Genomic DNA, 16,388 nt, shown 5'->3' with positions numbered 1-16,388 from the left:
GAAGAGGAACTCAAAAGCCTCTTGATGAAAGTGAAAGTGGAGAGTGAAAAAGTTGGCTTAAAGCTCAACATTCAGAAAACGATGATCATGGCATCCGGTCCCATCACTTCATGGGAGATAGATGGGGAAACAGTGGAAACAGTGTCAGACTTATATTTTTCTGGGCTCCAAAATCACTGCAGATTGTGACTACAGCCATGAAATTAAAAGACGCTTACTCCTTCGAAGGAAAGTTATGACCAACCTAGATAGCATATTCAAAAGCAGAGACATTGCTTTGCCAACAAAGGTTCATCTAGTCAAGGCTATGGTTTTTCCTGTGGTCATGTATGGATGTGAGAGTTGGACTGTGAAGAGGGCTGAGCACCGAAGAATTGATGCTTTTGAACTGTGGTGTTGGAGAAGACTCTTGAGAGTCCCTTGGACTGCAAGGAGATCCAACCAGTCCATTCTGAAGGAGATCAGCCCTGGGATTTCTTTGGAAGGAATGGTACTAAAGCTGAAACTCCAGTATTTGGCTACCTCATGCGAAGCGTTGACTCATTGGAAAAGACTCTGATGCTGGGAGGGATTGGGGGCAGGAGGAGAAGGGGACGACAGAGGATGAGATGGCTGGATGGCATCGCTGACTCGATGGACGTGAGTCTGAGTGAACTCCGGGAGTTGGTGATGGACAGGGAGGCCTGGCGTGCTGTGATTCATGGGGTTGCAAAGAGTCGGACATGACTGAGCGACTGATCTGATCTGATCTGATGTATTAACTTAAAAAAAAAAAATTTCTCAGGTAACAAACAGTCTCTGGCCACAGGCAAATTTGGGTCAGGGACTCAAGTTCATTTTAGAACAGAGGTTCTAAGGGACAATGGCTAAGACAAGCCTGTGTTTCTTCTCTGGTCAGCCTTTGACTCTCTTCCCATGGTTGAGCCAATCCCCTAACCCAAGTAAACTCGAAAACCAGGGAGACTCATGTATTTTTCTCGCAGCACATTATGAACCTTCTCAACCTCCAAACCTGTCTGATTAACCTTCAGGGATGGGACAAGACATAGCTCTGTTTTCCAAGCCTCTCTCCTGGGGTTCAGTGTTCAGCATCCCTTCTGTCTTCACCTGCTTAGACTGACTCAGTGTCCTTGGGCTACATCACTTTATCACTTTCAGTGGAAAGCCTTCTCCAAGCAGTCTGGCATTACAGAGTTCTTAAGGACTTGCAATTAATTTGCATTATAGTTCCTACCAGTGACTATGGGGCCTCACTCTTGCTTCTGTTAGGGAATTATTTCTTTAACCTTGACCAGATGAATCATTTTAGCTAAGAAAGGCAACATAACACAGTTTCTTGGCTCATGAGAAGATTTTTGAGGAGCATTGTTCACTTCCTCATTCTCTTCAACAGAGAATATAGCAACGAGTCGGTGATACTGCTTAACCTTTAGCATACAAAACAGAGGCTACTTTGATGCAGCCAGATAATCTCATATACTACTACTTCTCAGTGAAATCTGGTGATGATTAAATACATTTAAAATATTGTTCAGTTTGTTAAAACTGTGAGCAGACAACCTAGGTACCAGGAAATGCTGTGGTAGATAAGTCTCTGCCCTATGGGAAAAAATGACAAGGGCAACAATGAGATTGATGCTTTACATAATTATTTTATTTCATTCGTTCCTTGTAGTATTACTACAAGATATTCTTTTTTTGACTGAGGAAACTAAGAGTTACCAAGTTTAAATTACTCATCTACGCTCACACAGCTGGTCAGCATCAGAGCTACTTTCTGAACCCATTTCTATTTAATTCCGAAGTCTAGTATAATAACCCTTCTACTATACTTACTCAGTATTGCTGCTGTTATTAATGACTTCAAAACCACACATTAACCTCTGCTTATATTTTATCATAAGATTCAAGTGTACAGATAGAGAAAAAACATTTCAGAAATTTAATTTTAGGTATTGCTTTTAACCTCTCTTTATTGCTCATCTCAGAGAAGGAGATGGCACCCCACTCCAGTACTCTTGCCTGGAAAACCCCATGGACGGAGGAGCCTGGTGGGCGGCAGTCCATGAGGTCGCAAAGAGTCGGACACGACTGAGCGATTTCACTTTCACTTTTCACTTTCATGCATTGGAGAAGGAACTGGCAACCCACTCCAGTGTTCTTGCCTGGAGAATCCCAGGGATGGGGGAGCCTGGTGGGCTGCCATCTATGGGGTTGCACAGAGTCAGACACGACTGAAGCAACTTAGCAGCAGCAGCAGCAGCATTGCTTATCTATCCAAGGTTGCTAGAGATTAGGAAAATTGAATAGTTTATGTTAGTTCCTTCCAGATCCACATCCCCCTTTAACTAAATGGCTAACAAAGAACTGAATGTACAGAGAACACCAGGAAGGAAAAAGCAGTAGGTTTGTACTATTAATGTTATCATACTAAATATTTAAGGTTTACTGACACAGACTTGGGCAATAAATTCATGAAAATTAAAATCTCTTGTGTATCAAGAGACACTATCAACAGAGAAAAAAGACAAGTCATAGAATAGGAGAAAATATTTGCAAATTATGTATGATAAGGAATTAATATCCAAAATACATAGAGAACTCCTAAAACACAACAGAAAACAAACAACCTGACTCAAAAAGTGCAGAAAGAATTTGAATACACATTTTTCCAAGGATAGTATACAAATGGCCAGTGAGCACATAAGATGCTCAACATCACTAATCATTTGGGGAATGCAAATCAAAACTACAGTGAGATACCACCCCATACTCATTAGGATGGCTACTGTTTTTAAAAAGACAGAAAATAACAAATATTTGATGAGGATGTGGAGAAAATGGAACCTGTGTGCACTGTTAGTGGGAGTGTGAAATGTACAGCCACTGTGGAAAGTAGAATGCTGATTCCTCAAAAAATTAAAAATAGAATTTCCATCAGTTCAGTTCAGTCGCTCAGTCATGTCCGACTCCTCGCGACCCCATGAATCGCAGCACGCCAGGCCTCCCTGTCTATCACCAGCTCCCGGAGTTCACTCAAACTCACATCCATCGAGTCAGTGATGCCATCCAGCCAGCTCATCCTCTGTGGTCCCCTTCTCCTCCTGCCCCTAATCCCTCCCAGCATCAGAATCTTTTCCAATGAGTCAACTCTTCACATGAGATGGCCAAAGTACTGGAGTTTCAGCTTTAGCATCATTTCTTCCAAAGAATACCCAGGGCTGATCTCCTTTAGAATGGACTGGATGAATCTCCTTGCAGTCCAAGGGACTCTCAAGAGTCTTCTCCAACACAACAGTTCAAAAGCATCAATTCTTTGGCACTCAGCCTTCTTCACAGTCCAACTCTCACATCCATATCTGACCACTGGAAAAACCATAGCTTTGACTAGACGGACCTTTCTTGGCCAAGTAATGTCTCTGCTTTTCAATATGCTATCTAGGTTGGTCATAACTTTTCTTCCAAGGAGTAAGTGTCTTTTAATTTCATGGCTGCGGTCACCATCTGCAGTGATTTTGGAGCCCCAAAAAATAAAGTCTGACACTGTTTCCACTGTTTCCCCATCTATTTCCCATGAAGTGATGGGACCAGATGCCATGATCTTAGTTTTCTGTATGTTGAGCTTTAAGCCAACTTTTTCACTCCTCTCTTTCACTTTCATCAAGAGGCTTTTTAGTTCCTCTTCACTTTCTGCCATAAGGGTGGTATTATCTGCATATCTGAGGTTATTGATTTTTCTCTTGGCAATCTTGATTCCAGCTTGTGCTTCTTCCAGCCCAGCATTTCTCATGATGTACTCTGCATATAAGTTAAATAAGCAGGGTGACAATATACCGCCTTGACGTACTTCTTTTCCTATTTGGAACCAGTCTGTTGTTCCATGTCCAGTTCTAACTGTTGCTTCCTGACCTTCATATGACCCAGCAATTCTGCTTCTGGAAATATACTTCCCCCAAATTATACTCCCCACAAGAGCAGTATCTTGAAGAGATATTTTTGCACCTATATTCATAACAGCGCTACTCACAGTGGCTGAAATGTGGAAGAAACAATAAGTGTCCATCAATGGATGAATGAATGAACAGAGTGTGTTAAATCCATCCAATAGAATATTATTGAACCTTGAAAAGGAAGGAAATTCTGGCTCTAAGTACAACATAGATGAACTTCAAGGGCATTATTCTAAGTGAAATAAGCCAATCACAAAAAGACAATTACTATTTGAGCCCACTTATCTGGGGTACTTAGTAGTCAAAATCATAAAGACAGAAAGTCAGATGATTTTTGTCAGGGCTGGAGGGAGGGGGGAAATGGAGAGTTATTGATTAATAAGTATAGAGTTTCAGTTTTACAAGATAAAAGAACTATGGAGTAGATGGTGGTAATGGTTGCATATTATACATGTATTTAAAAACCACTGAACTGTACATTTAAAAGTGGGTAAAATGGTAAATTTCATGTTATGCGGACTTTACCCAGTTTTTAAAAAATGGGATAAGAACCAGGACAATTTTTATAAAAGACAAGGACTAAAATTATAATTGGAAAGATTTGAGTCTGACTAGAAGGGAATACATTGAGGCTTTAGCTCTAAACCATCTTAGATATGATATCTGCCTATTGCTTACCCACTGGTATGATCTCAAATAGTGTAAATAAACCATTTTTCATCAAGTTTTGTAGTTTTGCCCGCACTATTTGTTTCCACTGGCACTTAGCAGAAACCTCAGACTAGAAGATAAGCACATCATGTTCTCTTAATGGCCTTTGTAACTTGGCTTGATTTGCTGGCAGTTTTGGCAAGCTGCTGCCTCAGTTTCTTTTCTTATCTCTTAATTTTTTGAAAAAAGGTCAGGCTTGGGACTTCCCTGGTGGTCCGCCTGCCAGCCTGGATGGGAGGGCAGTTTGGGGGAGAAGTGCGTGAGTACTCATTCATGTCCAACTGTGCGATCCCACGGACTGTAGCCCACCAGGCTCCTCTATCCATGGGATTTGCCAGGCAAGAATACTGGAGTGGGTTGTCATTTCCTATTCCAGGGGATCTTCTCAACCTAGAGATCGAATCCTCATCTCCTGCATTGGCAGGCGGGTTTGTGACCACTGAGCCATCTGAGAATCCCTGAGGGAGAAGGGAATCCTTGTATGGCTGAGTCCCTTTGCTGTTCTCCTGCATCTATGACAACATTCGTAACTGGCTGTTTGCTGTTGTTTAGTCGCTCAGTTGTGTCCGACTCTTTGCCGCTCCATGGGCTGTAGCCTGGCAGGCTCCTCTGTCCATGGGATTTCCCAGACAAGAATACTGGAGTGGGCTGCCATTTCCTACTCCAGGGGAACTTCCCAACCCAGAAACCCAACCCAAATCTCTTGCTTGGCAGGCAGATTCTTTACCATTGAGCCACCAGGGAAGCCCCTAATTGGCTATACCTCAATATAAAATAAAAAGTTTAAAAAAAAAAATCCACCTGCCAATGCAGGGGATACCGTTTCGATCCCTGGTCCAGGAAGATCCCACATGTGGCAGGCCGACTATGCCCATGGGCCACAACTACCAAACCAGTGCTCTAGAGCCAGAGAGCCGCAACTACGAAAGCTCCTACGCCTGGAGCCTGAGTTCTGCAACAAGGGAAGCCCCACAGTGAGAAGCCCACGCACCACACTAGAGAGTAGCTCCCACTCGCTGCAACTAGAGAAAGCCCACGTGCAGCAATGATAACCTAGAGCAGCCAAAAATCAGTAAATAAATGTGTTTAAAAGTGTCAGGCCTTTTGATATGGATGATAAAGTTATAAGAATAGAGTGGGGGAGGTGCCCATAATGACTGCTGCTATCTAGGAATAATTCCACCATTTTATTCCAGCTTCCTGTTTCCTGTAACGCCAGATATGAGCAATCTTACTGAAGTTCTTATAGAATCGTTCTCCTTAGCTTTAGTGAGCTCCTCTTTGCTCGTATTTCTGGGCAAGAAGATTGCCAGTTTCCATAACTATGACGTCAATTCCAACCAGGTGAGAGGACAAGCCTTTCTATTACTTTCTCGGACCCTTTAATCTTTGTTCTCTAACCTGAGCCTTCTGCTAAAATGAAGACTGTAACCAGAGAGTCACTTGGACCACTATTTGAGCTATAATTAAAGGTTTTTGAGAAGTGTGACATCCTTACCTCTGAAGCTACCTGAATTACTATGCATGTTGTTACCCTAGAACAGATACGGGGTAGGGAGGCATATGTTGTTAAGTTGGCAGGGTTCCTCTCCTCTCCTTTTATCTTCCTTTCCACCAAGTCCTTAGAAGTCAACCACATACCAAGGCAGAACAAGAAATACAGTGGACTGTCAAAACTAGGCTAATAACATAATTCAGTTGGTCTCCCAGAAATAGTCATTGTCACTTTAAAAAAAAGTCTCCAACCATTCTGAGTTTGGCCCCTTCCCTAGAAATCGAAAAGGAAACATGGGGACTTCCCTGGCGGTTCAGTGGTTAGGACTTGGTGCTTTCACTGCTGTGGCCCAAGGTTCAACCCCTGGTCAGGGAACTAAGATCGCACAAGCCCCTTGGCGTGGGCTGGTGCCTCGTGTTAGGATCCCAGGCTGTCACTCCGAGGCCCAGGTTCAACTGGTGTCCTGCTTTGACTTTAGGATAGTATAAAAGGAAGCAAGAAAATAGTGCTTTGTGTCTCTCTGTGATCCTAGTGATCATGTGAAAGAGAATAATAAGGCAAAAGTCTCATTTTCTCACTTTGAGGGCTTTCCTTGTGATCTTTAGCTAAAGTGAAGAAATCAGAGTTGCCATCCTTCAGTTCTTTCCAATAATCTTTCAGTGTTATTTGCAGTGATATAAACAACCCTATCTTCATATACAAGAAATAACAGCGTAACTTTAGTGCAAACTCAGGTCAGCCTTCTTCTTTGACAAATGGCGGGCCTAAAGTATTTGCCATTTCTTTACAGGATTTAATAGCCATTGGCCTTTGCAATGTCGTCAGTTCATTTTTCAGATCTTACGTGTTTACTGGTGCTGTTGCCAGGACCATTATCCAGGATAAAACTGGAGGAAGACAACAGGTGTGTGCAATAGAATTTGATGTCTAATATACAGAGATATCTATTTATATGTATATTCACAGAAGGGGATTATATATTAGTTTAACCACACTGCTGTTTTACAGTTATGCTTGTTGGGAGGGATTTGTATTATGTTTGTTGGATCTCATGCTTGGCTTAATTTTTGTTTAGCTTTTGTCTTAAAAGCTATCTGTCAATGAGGAATTTGAAGATCATTTTCTGTAAAAATATTATTGTTAAAGGCTTCTATATATTAGCCCACAAGAAGCTACTTTCCATGTAGCAAAGCTAAAAGATAATATTTCAGGTAAACCAACTATCACCTATGAACGTTTTTTTCTATGGGGAGATATATTCTCAGTCCTAGTCTGTGAAAGTAATAAGACAACTCTTGCCTTCCTGACAGCAGGGCTAGAAACTTTTTCAACTCCTAAAGGACATGACAGGAGGCGCTAGTCTTTGTCTAGATGAGCTTATGGAATTTGCGTTCACTCTACCTTTGTGGAAGAGAAAATTGTCTGGGTCAGATCCTCTTCAGGTATCCTGAATTAGTAAACTAAATATACGGGTATATGGAAGGGAAGAGGGAAAGAAGAATGGTGGCAAAGTTTTAAAGGCAAGCTCTCTGTCCAGTTTTCTGGCATGAGATTTTCTAAGTCCAATATTCATGCGTTTTAGACTGACCAGATAATTCAGTTTACAACCTGAGAGGTATCCCATCTCAGTTATGTAGCATGAATAAGTGTCAAAGAACTATCAGAACTGAACCTAGAATAAGCCCACGGACTGAGTCAGGGTTCAGGAGGCAGAGAAGCAGAAGCCAAAGACAAGCTGGAGCCACAGCAGCACAGTAGGGGAGGCACCGCTGTGGTCAGTAAAGTGTCAAGCCCAGTGGCTGAGACCTTGCCTTCCAATGCAGCGGGTGTGGGATCAGTCTCTGGATGGGAAGCTAAAATCCCACACATATCTTGGGGCCAAAAAACCAAAACATAAAGCAGAAGCAATATTGTAACAAATTCAATAAAGACTTTAAAAATGGACCACATTTAAAAAAAAATCTTAGAGTGTCAGAAGAATGGACACAAAACTCGAATGGGGAAAGAGAAAATGTCACAGCTTATGGGTGAAATATCAGGTGAAAGCTAATAAAAGAAGACTGGGCAGTGGTGAGAGCATGGGTCTAGAGTAAGACTGTATAATTTTATGTGGACTGAGTTTTGTTGTCAGAGAGCTTCTACTGAACACACTGGCCTTTAAGGGGTAGCTCTTCTGTGCTACTGTCTGATCAGAGAAGGAAGATGAGTTTTGTTAAAAAACAATGATGTTCTATGCAAGTGAAGTCAAAATAAGAGGATTTTATGATAAGAAGAAATGGAAATAGCTTTTCCAGACATCAGTTCCCTTTAACTTGTGACCACACACTTTGTTTATTTAGTATACAAGCATAACAGATTTGGGGAGAAAAGATGCACATGGTTGGAAAAAAATCAATCACAATGCAAGTAAAATTAAGTGCAGAATAAATACAATAAATGTTAAAGTGCCATAAATACTTCAGGAAGGAGAACGATGGAGGAAGTGGGGCTTTTCTGGATCCCCGTAAGAGGTTTAGAATATGTGATGTGTAGATGGAGGGAAGGAAGACGGGCTTCAGTCCAGCTTTGGAGTTGCCTTTAGCCTGTTGGCACCCCACTCCAGTACTCTCGCCTGGAAAATCCCACGGACAGAGTAGCCTGGTAGGCTGTAGTCCATGGGGTAGCACAGAGTCGGACACGACTGAGCGACTTCACTTTCACTTTTCACTTTCCTGCATTGGAGAAGGAAATGGCAACCCACTCCAGCGTTCTTGCCTGGAGAATCCCAGGGATGGGGGAGCCTGGTGGGCTGCCGTCTATGGGGTCACACAGAGTTGGACACGACTGAAGCGACTTAGCTTAGCTTAGCTTAGCTTAGCCTGTTGGGCAAAGTGACTCTCGTCCTGTTTTCTGCTGTGGCTTCGTTCTCCCCTTCGTTCTCCCCAAAGACATCTCTCTCTGTGATGCAGTGGCCCTTCACAGGGAAGCATGTCCCTCAGGATGCTGGTAAACTCTTCCCCAAGACCCTGACTTGCCCAGGGCAAATGGCCAGTTCAAGCAGAGAACGCCCCTGGCCCTTGACCCTCCACATTTGAGCTTCCCCACCTCCAATCCGAGTTTCTGATCTGGACTCACTCAGCCTTCTTCATCCCCTAGCAGGGGTTCTTCTCTCTCCCCTTCTCCTCTGGGAACTTTTAAATTCAGCCTGCCTGAGAACACCCTCATTTTTTCAAAGCTCCCCAGGACTGCAGGAAAGAGAAGCTCGGGAGCTGGCTCTGAACCTATTTGACATGACTGGTCACCAACAGCCACTTATGTGTGTGTACGTATGTCTGACATACATAAACACTGTGTAAAATGTGTCTGGATTTCACTTTAATTTCTCCCTGTCTAGAAACTTGTCTTCACTTGTTGCAGCAAAACCTATCAGCCCTTCCAGCCCTGGCCTGAACCTTAAGTGATGCAGGCCAGCCGAACTGCCCTCCCTCTTCTAGCTGATCCAGTTCTGATCCTGTGCTTCTCTCTTCTCTATGATTGTGTTCCTTTCCTTGTTCCCTGCTTTCCAAAGATGAGCCTTCTTGCCTTGTCCCCAGGCTCCCAGAACTGCTTTACCCTATTTTTTTTTTAAGTTGGAGCTTTACAGTGTTGTGTTAGTTTCTGCTGTGCTGTCATGAATCTGTTTTATGTATACACATAACCCCTCCCTCTTGGATCATCCCCAACCCCCTGCCATCACAACCCCCTGCCCCCAGGTCATCACAAAGCACCGAGCCAAGCTCCCTGTGCTACAGAGCAGCTCCCCAGTAACTATTTTTCATCCAGTCTGTATATATCATATGTCATATTCTCCCAATTCATCCCACCCCCCTTTTCCGGGTCTGTGTCCAGGTACGTGTCCATTCTCTGTGTCTGTGTCTTTATTCCTGCCCTGCAAATAGGCTCATCTGTACCGTTTTTCTAGATTCCACATTTATGCATGTATGCATTTGTTTTTCTCTTTCTGACTTATTTCACTCCCAGAACTGCTTTTAAAAATGAGTTGTTATTTTTAAAAAAGAAAAGAAATCATCACAAAAGGAAATGAGTTGCATTGTCTTTAGAGAAAGCAAATGGGGCAGTGGAGAGAGCCTGGATTTTGGAGTCAGTTGGTCAGGTGGATTGAAACCTGACTCTGTAGTTCCTAGACGTGTGACCTTGGGAAGTTACCTTCACTTTCTGGGGCTCTAGTTCTCATCTGTAAGATGGAGATAAGGATAACCTTTCAGTTGTGAGAATTAAACTGGATGACAACAGAGCTTCTACCCCAGGTCCCTAGTGTGCTGGTTGGTGTATGGTAATGTTCTATCCACTGCTTGTGGAGCAGTTGTCTGAGGCTCTTCATGTCCCTCGTGGCTGTGCTTTATGAGAACTCGCATTGCGTTGAGTCCCCGGGAAGAAGGTAGGGTCAGTCTTGGTTCAAGAAAGCCTGAAAAAGTGATGAAAAATCAGAGCGGAAAACCAAAACATGTGTGAGATGTCAAGTTGTATTAGTATATGCTTGCTGCCTCTAGGCCCTGTTCATGCCCTGAGTCTGAGATTCTGAGACTCACCATGCATCCTCCTAGGGCACACCACCACCAAAGATGGCCCTCTGATCCCAAAGCCCACTCCTCTCGTATGCAGCCATGAAAGTGAAAGTCACTCAGTCATGTCTGACTCTTTGCAACCCCATGGACTATGCAGTCGATGGAATTCTCCAGGCCAGAATACTGGAGTGGGTAGCTTTTCCCTTCTCCAGAGGATCTTCCCAACCCAGGATTGAACCCAGGTCTCCTGCATTGCAGGCAGATTCTTTACCAGCTGAGCTATAAGGGAAGCAGCCATGGGGGACAGACAATTATTGGCAGGCCTCCCTGAGCAGCCAGATTTATGGGATTTCAGTGTTTGGTTGACCGTCATTTTAAACTAGGTTTTTATACAGCTAATTTTGGTCTCTGTATGTCTTTGTTCCCCTAAAAGTAATCCAAAGAACTTTGGAGGAAAGGAGTAGTAGGAGGAGAAGTCCTGATATGTTTTCCTGTGCTAAGCAAAGCAGTTTCTTCTATAGTGTGAGACCACCTGAAGCTAGACCCTAAAATCCAGTGTGGCAAGAGGCTGAGATGCACACTGGCTGGAGGAGCTTATGGCTTCAGTTACCTTTTTCAGTTCCCCAGTGTATAAAATGTTTGCCACGAGAACTTCCTGAGTTTCAGTTACAGTGATCCATTTTCCTGAATCCTTCTGCCTACATTCTCCTCTCAGGGTTCAACTTTTCCACCTTGGGTTGGTCCCATAGCTGTGTATCAGTCGGGGTGGCAAAAAAAGGAAGCAGAACATTGATTTCATTGCAGTTATTTTCAGTGACATGTTTCTATGGCAAATAGCAGTGAGCAGTGAGAGAGAACCCAGTAGGAAGTCTTTTTCACACCTAATAAAAAAGAGGAAAAAAATTAGACAATCATGGCCTCATGGTCATTTAATGGTTTAGATTTAAAGTTGCTTGTTGGTGCTAGTATATGCTATTGTTTTGATTTGTGGCTACAGTTTTATCCCCCCCTCCACCCTTATCACCATGGGAAATTACACTGCTTTGTATGATTTTAATGGAAGTTTATCAACAGAGGATATAATGAGTTCAAGATTATGTCCAGAGAGCCTTAAGATTATAAAGGGAACTATGTTTTTTTAGCTTTCTACCTGTATTTGACAATCTGAATCACTGCTTCCCAAGTAATACGAACCCAGAGGAGTCAACCCAGCTGGAACAGGATCCAGAGCTGCTATCAACAGCCCTGACTCATGTTCATTACCTTTCTTTTCTTTTTTTTTTTTTTAATGGCATTGAGGCAGAGAGAAGCAAAAGTAGGAAAATCTAAAGTGAATATCACGGTATTAAGATGAAGTACCACTGAAGCTGTTAGATGGGAAGCTATCCAAACTCCAAAAGAGCTAGGTGGAACAGTTGGGATTTTAGGGCTGGCAGTGATGAGTCTACCAGGGCTTTTCAAAACTATTCAAAGAAGGTTAAAGTTTGGAGGAAATGAAGGCCGGATTGTAGGAGACTTCAGATTCCACAGCACAAAGCAATGGCAAGAAATATTCAGATATTCAAGCCCATCTGTAGCTTTTCAGGAAACCTTGATACGTGCAGTCAATGAGTATTTATTGAGTACCTGGTGTGTGTTGAGCATTTTGACAAGAATTGACAGTGTCAGCTTACCGAAAACGCACTGATGTTAGCTGGTTATACATATTCAACCCCTTTTAAGAAAAAGACAAAAAACAGACATGCTTGTCACCAAGCAGAAGGCCTCAGTTGCAGACAGGGACCAGTCCATTCCTGATGGTCTCTCTCCAACTGGCTCTGTCTCCTCAGTTTGCATCTCTGGTAGGCGCAGGCATCATGCTGCTCCTGATGATGAAGATGGCACGCTTTTTCTACAGACTGCCAAACGTAAGTAGACCTGATCAGATGCCTGAGTCAGATCACATCTTGGTGGGGGCATCTCTGAGGGGAACTGCATTCTGCTCATCTCCAGTGGTTGCCCCAGGCTATTTCTGGTTCCTTTCCTTTAAAATAACTGCCTCTACCATACAGGATTTCCCTGGTGGCTCAGACGGTAACGAATCCATCTGCAATGCAGGAGACCTAGGTTTGATCTGTGAGTTAGGAAGATCCCTGTGGGAGGGCATGGCAACCCACTCCAGTATTCTTTTTTTTATTTATTTATTTTTTAAGTGAAGGATAATTGCTTTACAGATTTTTGTTGTTTTCTGTCAAGCCTCAGCACTCCAGTATTCTTGCCTGGAGAATCCCCATAGACAGGATCACAAAGAGTTGGACACAACTGAGTGACTAAGCACCTCACAGAACTAGGAGTTAAACACAATAATATGTATAATGTAGAGAGAACAGTTTTGAGCTAATAATAAGCGCTCAAGAAACAGTTGTGATTCTTCTCATCCTCATTAATCTTTTTTTTTAAATTGCTTTAGCTATAAAGTAAGCTTTTAGAAGTAAGGATTCAGTTAAATATGACCAAAATAGACTTCAGATGCCAGAACGCCCATTCCCAACACAGGCTTGGAAACTCATTGTGCATTCATGCCATCTGTTTTCCTAAACAGTTTCCAGAAGTCCTTGTTCTGCATTCATGTGAACTCAATCCCCCCACCGCTGCCACCCTGCCTTTTGGTCAGTTCACAACACTAAAAGTTGAGTTTTAATCCTGTATTCAGCTAGAATACCTCTATGTGCTATGTACCATTCCTTCCCTTTGTGTGAAATGAATGATGACTTTACATTTAGAGATGCCAGTTGCATTAATTACTGACTATAATCAATTTGTTCTAAGTTACAGTATAGGTCAATGCCCAGTGTCCGTGATTTCTTTTTAAATTTCCTCCGTGTTCCCTTTAGTCATTTTTCGATAGTACTAAGATGGGGAGGTAGGACTTCCCTGGTAGCTCAGTGGTAAAGAATCTGCCTGCAATGCAGGAGACCTGGGTTCAATCACTGGCTTGGGAAGATCCCCTGAAGGAAGGGCATGGCACCCCACTCCAGTACTCTTGCCTGGAGAATCCCATGGACAGAGGAACCTGGCGGGCTACAGTCCATGGGGTCGCACAGAGCTGGACATGACTGAAGCAACTAAGCAGCAGCAGCAAGGGAGGAGGTTTTATTCCTGGTGCAGCAGCTTGGTTACCCACTGATGTAGCAGTCCCTAAACTGGAGTGGTTGTAAATATTATACCCATCCTTTTAAACATGTTTGGGACTTCCCTGGTGATTCAGTGGTAAAGAATTCGCCTGCCAAGCAGGAGACGCAGGTTCAATCCCTGGGTCAGGAAGATGCCCTGGAGAAGGAAACGACAACCCACTCCAGCCCAGTATTCTTGCCTGAGAAATCCCATGGACAGAGGAGCCTGGCAAGCTACAGTCCATGGGGTTGCAAAAGAGTTGGACACGACTTAGCAACTAAACAACAATTCCACCTGGTGAATATCACATTTCAGTAGAACAGGACCATCTTGAGGCTGTCGCTGCCTTTGGTTCTTGTGATTCAGGGATCTTGGAAACCAGCCATGCAATATAGGCATGGTGGGTGGGATTAAGCTTGTGTTTACCACACAAGCTGTCCTCTGCTTCCCAGCAGAAGTCATCTTCAGAATGGAGCTTATGCAGCATCTTTGGAGCTATAACTCTTGGGAGTCTATTTTTGGTGGGACACTCACTAATTTACTTTGGACAGTGATATTTTTCCTTTATAGCCTGAAGAATCAGAATTAAAAAAAAAATCTCAAATAAAAATCTGTCCGAATTCACTGCCGAGTAGTGATAAAAGTGAGGCTTCCCAGATGGTTCAGTGGCAAAGAATCTTCCTGCCAAGGCAGGAGATGCAGGAGACGTGGGTTCGATCCCTGGGTTCGGAAGATCCCCTGGAGAAGGAGATTGCAACCCACTCTGGTATTCTTGCCTCAAAAATCCCATGGACAGAGGTGGGTTACAGTCCACCTTACAGAGGTGGGTAACAGTGGGGTTCCAAAGAGTCAGACATGACTGAGCACACATGCATACATGCACAGTGATAAAAGCAGGGAAGCCCCTCCTTACTATAAGTATGCTGGGGATAGAACAGCCCTTGCTTTTGGCCAACCATGTTCTGGCACGTTATCTTTACATCATCTAGTTAGGATGTTGCTGGGTGAGAAAATGCGAACACAATCTGATCAGTGGAATAACTGAATTTCTATAACCGTGGCTCTCTGAGGATTAGACTATGAATGATTCCTTCCTATTTTTATTGGATATAATTGCTTTACAATGTTCTGTTAGTTTCTGCAGTGTAACATCGTGAATCAGCCATAGGTACACATATGTCCCCTCCCTGTTGAGCTTCCTCTCCCATTCCACCCCTCTAGGAAGCACCTATCCCTCCTTCTTTGAATGACTATGGGTAGTTTGTTGAAAAAGTCTTGGGAGAGTAATTGGTAGAGCATCCTGGCAAGGATCTCAACTAGTGAGCAAGGGACCCAATATACATTTTTTTAATGTAATACAAATAGTGTATTCAATATTGTTCCAGTTTTGTGTGGGAAAAAAATACATAGGCTATACCAAAATGTTATCTCTTGTATGATGGAAAACATATATAAATTCAATTCTTCTTTGCACATGAGCATGTTTTATCTTAATATTCAGAAAGGTAAAAATTTTATTGTATATTTCATGAAAAAGATTTGTTTCCCTGTCATACTCCGTGTGTGTGCTCAGTCTTTCAGTCATGACCAACTCTTTGTGACCCCATGAACTGTAGCCCACCAGGCTCCTCTGTCCATGGAACTCCCCAGGCAAGAATACTGGAATGGTTGCCATTTCCTCCTCCAGGGAATCTTCCTGACCCAGGTATCAAACTTACGTCTCCAGTGTCTCCTGCATTGGCAGGTGGATTCTTTACCACTGAGATACCTCGGGAGCCCTCATACTTCATACCTCAAGCCAGAAGTCTTGTAAAAACCCTATGAAGTTGAATTTCTTATCTTTCCTACCACATCTCCCTGCTAATTGCAGAAATTTGAGGAGATTCCTGACTGGTAAGAAGATGAAGCTGGAAAACAAGTAATTTCTGCTGACTTCATTTTACTTCCTCCCCCCTCTTACTGACTTGTTGCATCCAACTGGTTACTGAGTAACCTCAGAAAACCAGAGTAAGCCTGGATCCAAGCCACTTCCGAGAGTGGGATCAGTTCTAATTGGCTAGATGGCTAGGAAAAGGTTGAAAAATGTTTCTTAAAGTATTCTACTTTGAGGCCCTGATGATTTTATACCCCCATGAATATTGATCTTCATTTTCTTATATTTAAGACACTGTCTTTTCACTACAAAAGAAGACCTGCTTACTTTTTAAGCTTTGGAAAATTCATAATAGATAAAAATCTATTTTATAGATAGATTGGTCACACACTGAGGTGGCAGTCCCTGAAGCCACAATCACAAATAAACCACTATTAGTGCTCGCTTTGGCAGCACATATACTAAAATTGGAACGATACAGAGAAGATTAGCATGGCCCCTGCGCAAGGATGACGAACAAGTTCGTGAAGCGTTCCATATTTTTTTGTATTACTCAGCCATTAAAAAGAATACATTTGAATCAGTTCTAATGAGGTGGATGAAACTGGAGCCTATTATACAGAGTGAAGTAAGCCAGAAGGAAAAATACCAATACAGTATAC

The 16,388-nt window shown here is 42.9% G+C and overlaps 1 protein-coding gene across 1 annotated transcript in view; it reads left to right on the top strand.

The window, feature by feature from the left end:
- The window catches only part of SLC26A8 (solute carrier family 26 (anion exchanger), member 8), an 81,195-nt gene that overhangs the window by 45,440 nt on the left and 19,367 nt on the right, over window positions 1–16,388 (top strand). Inside the window, exons 8-10 of the mRNA XM_010848651.1 lie at window positions 5,858–6,005; window positions 6,947–7,060; window positions 12,530–12,607. Of these exons, the coding sequence (XP_010846953.1) occupies window positions 5,858–6,005; window positions 6,947–7,060; window positions 12,530–12,607 (340 nt within the window). The remainder of the gene's footprint in view (window positions 1–5,857; window positions 6,006–6,946; window positions 7,061–12,529; window positions 12,608–16,388) is intronic.

This window comes from Bison bison, unplaced genomic scaffold, assembly GCF_000754665.1.
Source record: "Bison bison bison isolate TAMUID 2011002044 unplaced genomic scaffold, Bison_UMD1.0 scf7180017864270, whole genome shotgun sequence".
Classification (NCBI taxonomy): Eukaryota; Metazoa; Chordata; class Mammalia; order Artiodactyla; family Bovidae; genus Bison; species Bison bison.
The sequence above is the reverse complement of the archived record's forward strand: the minus strand, read 5'-3'. Positions and strand labels throughout refer to the sequence as shown.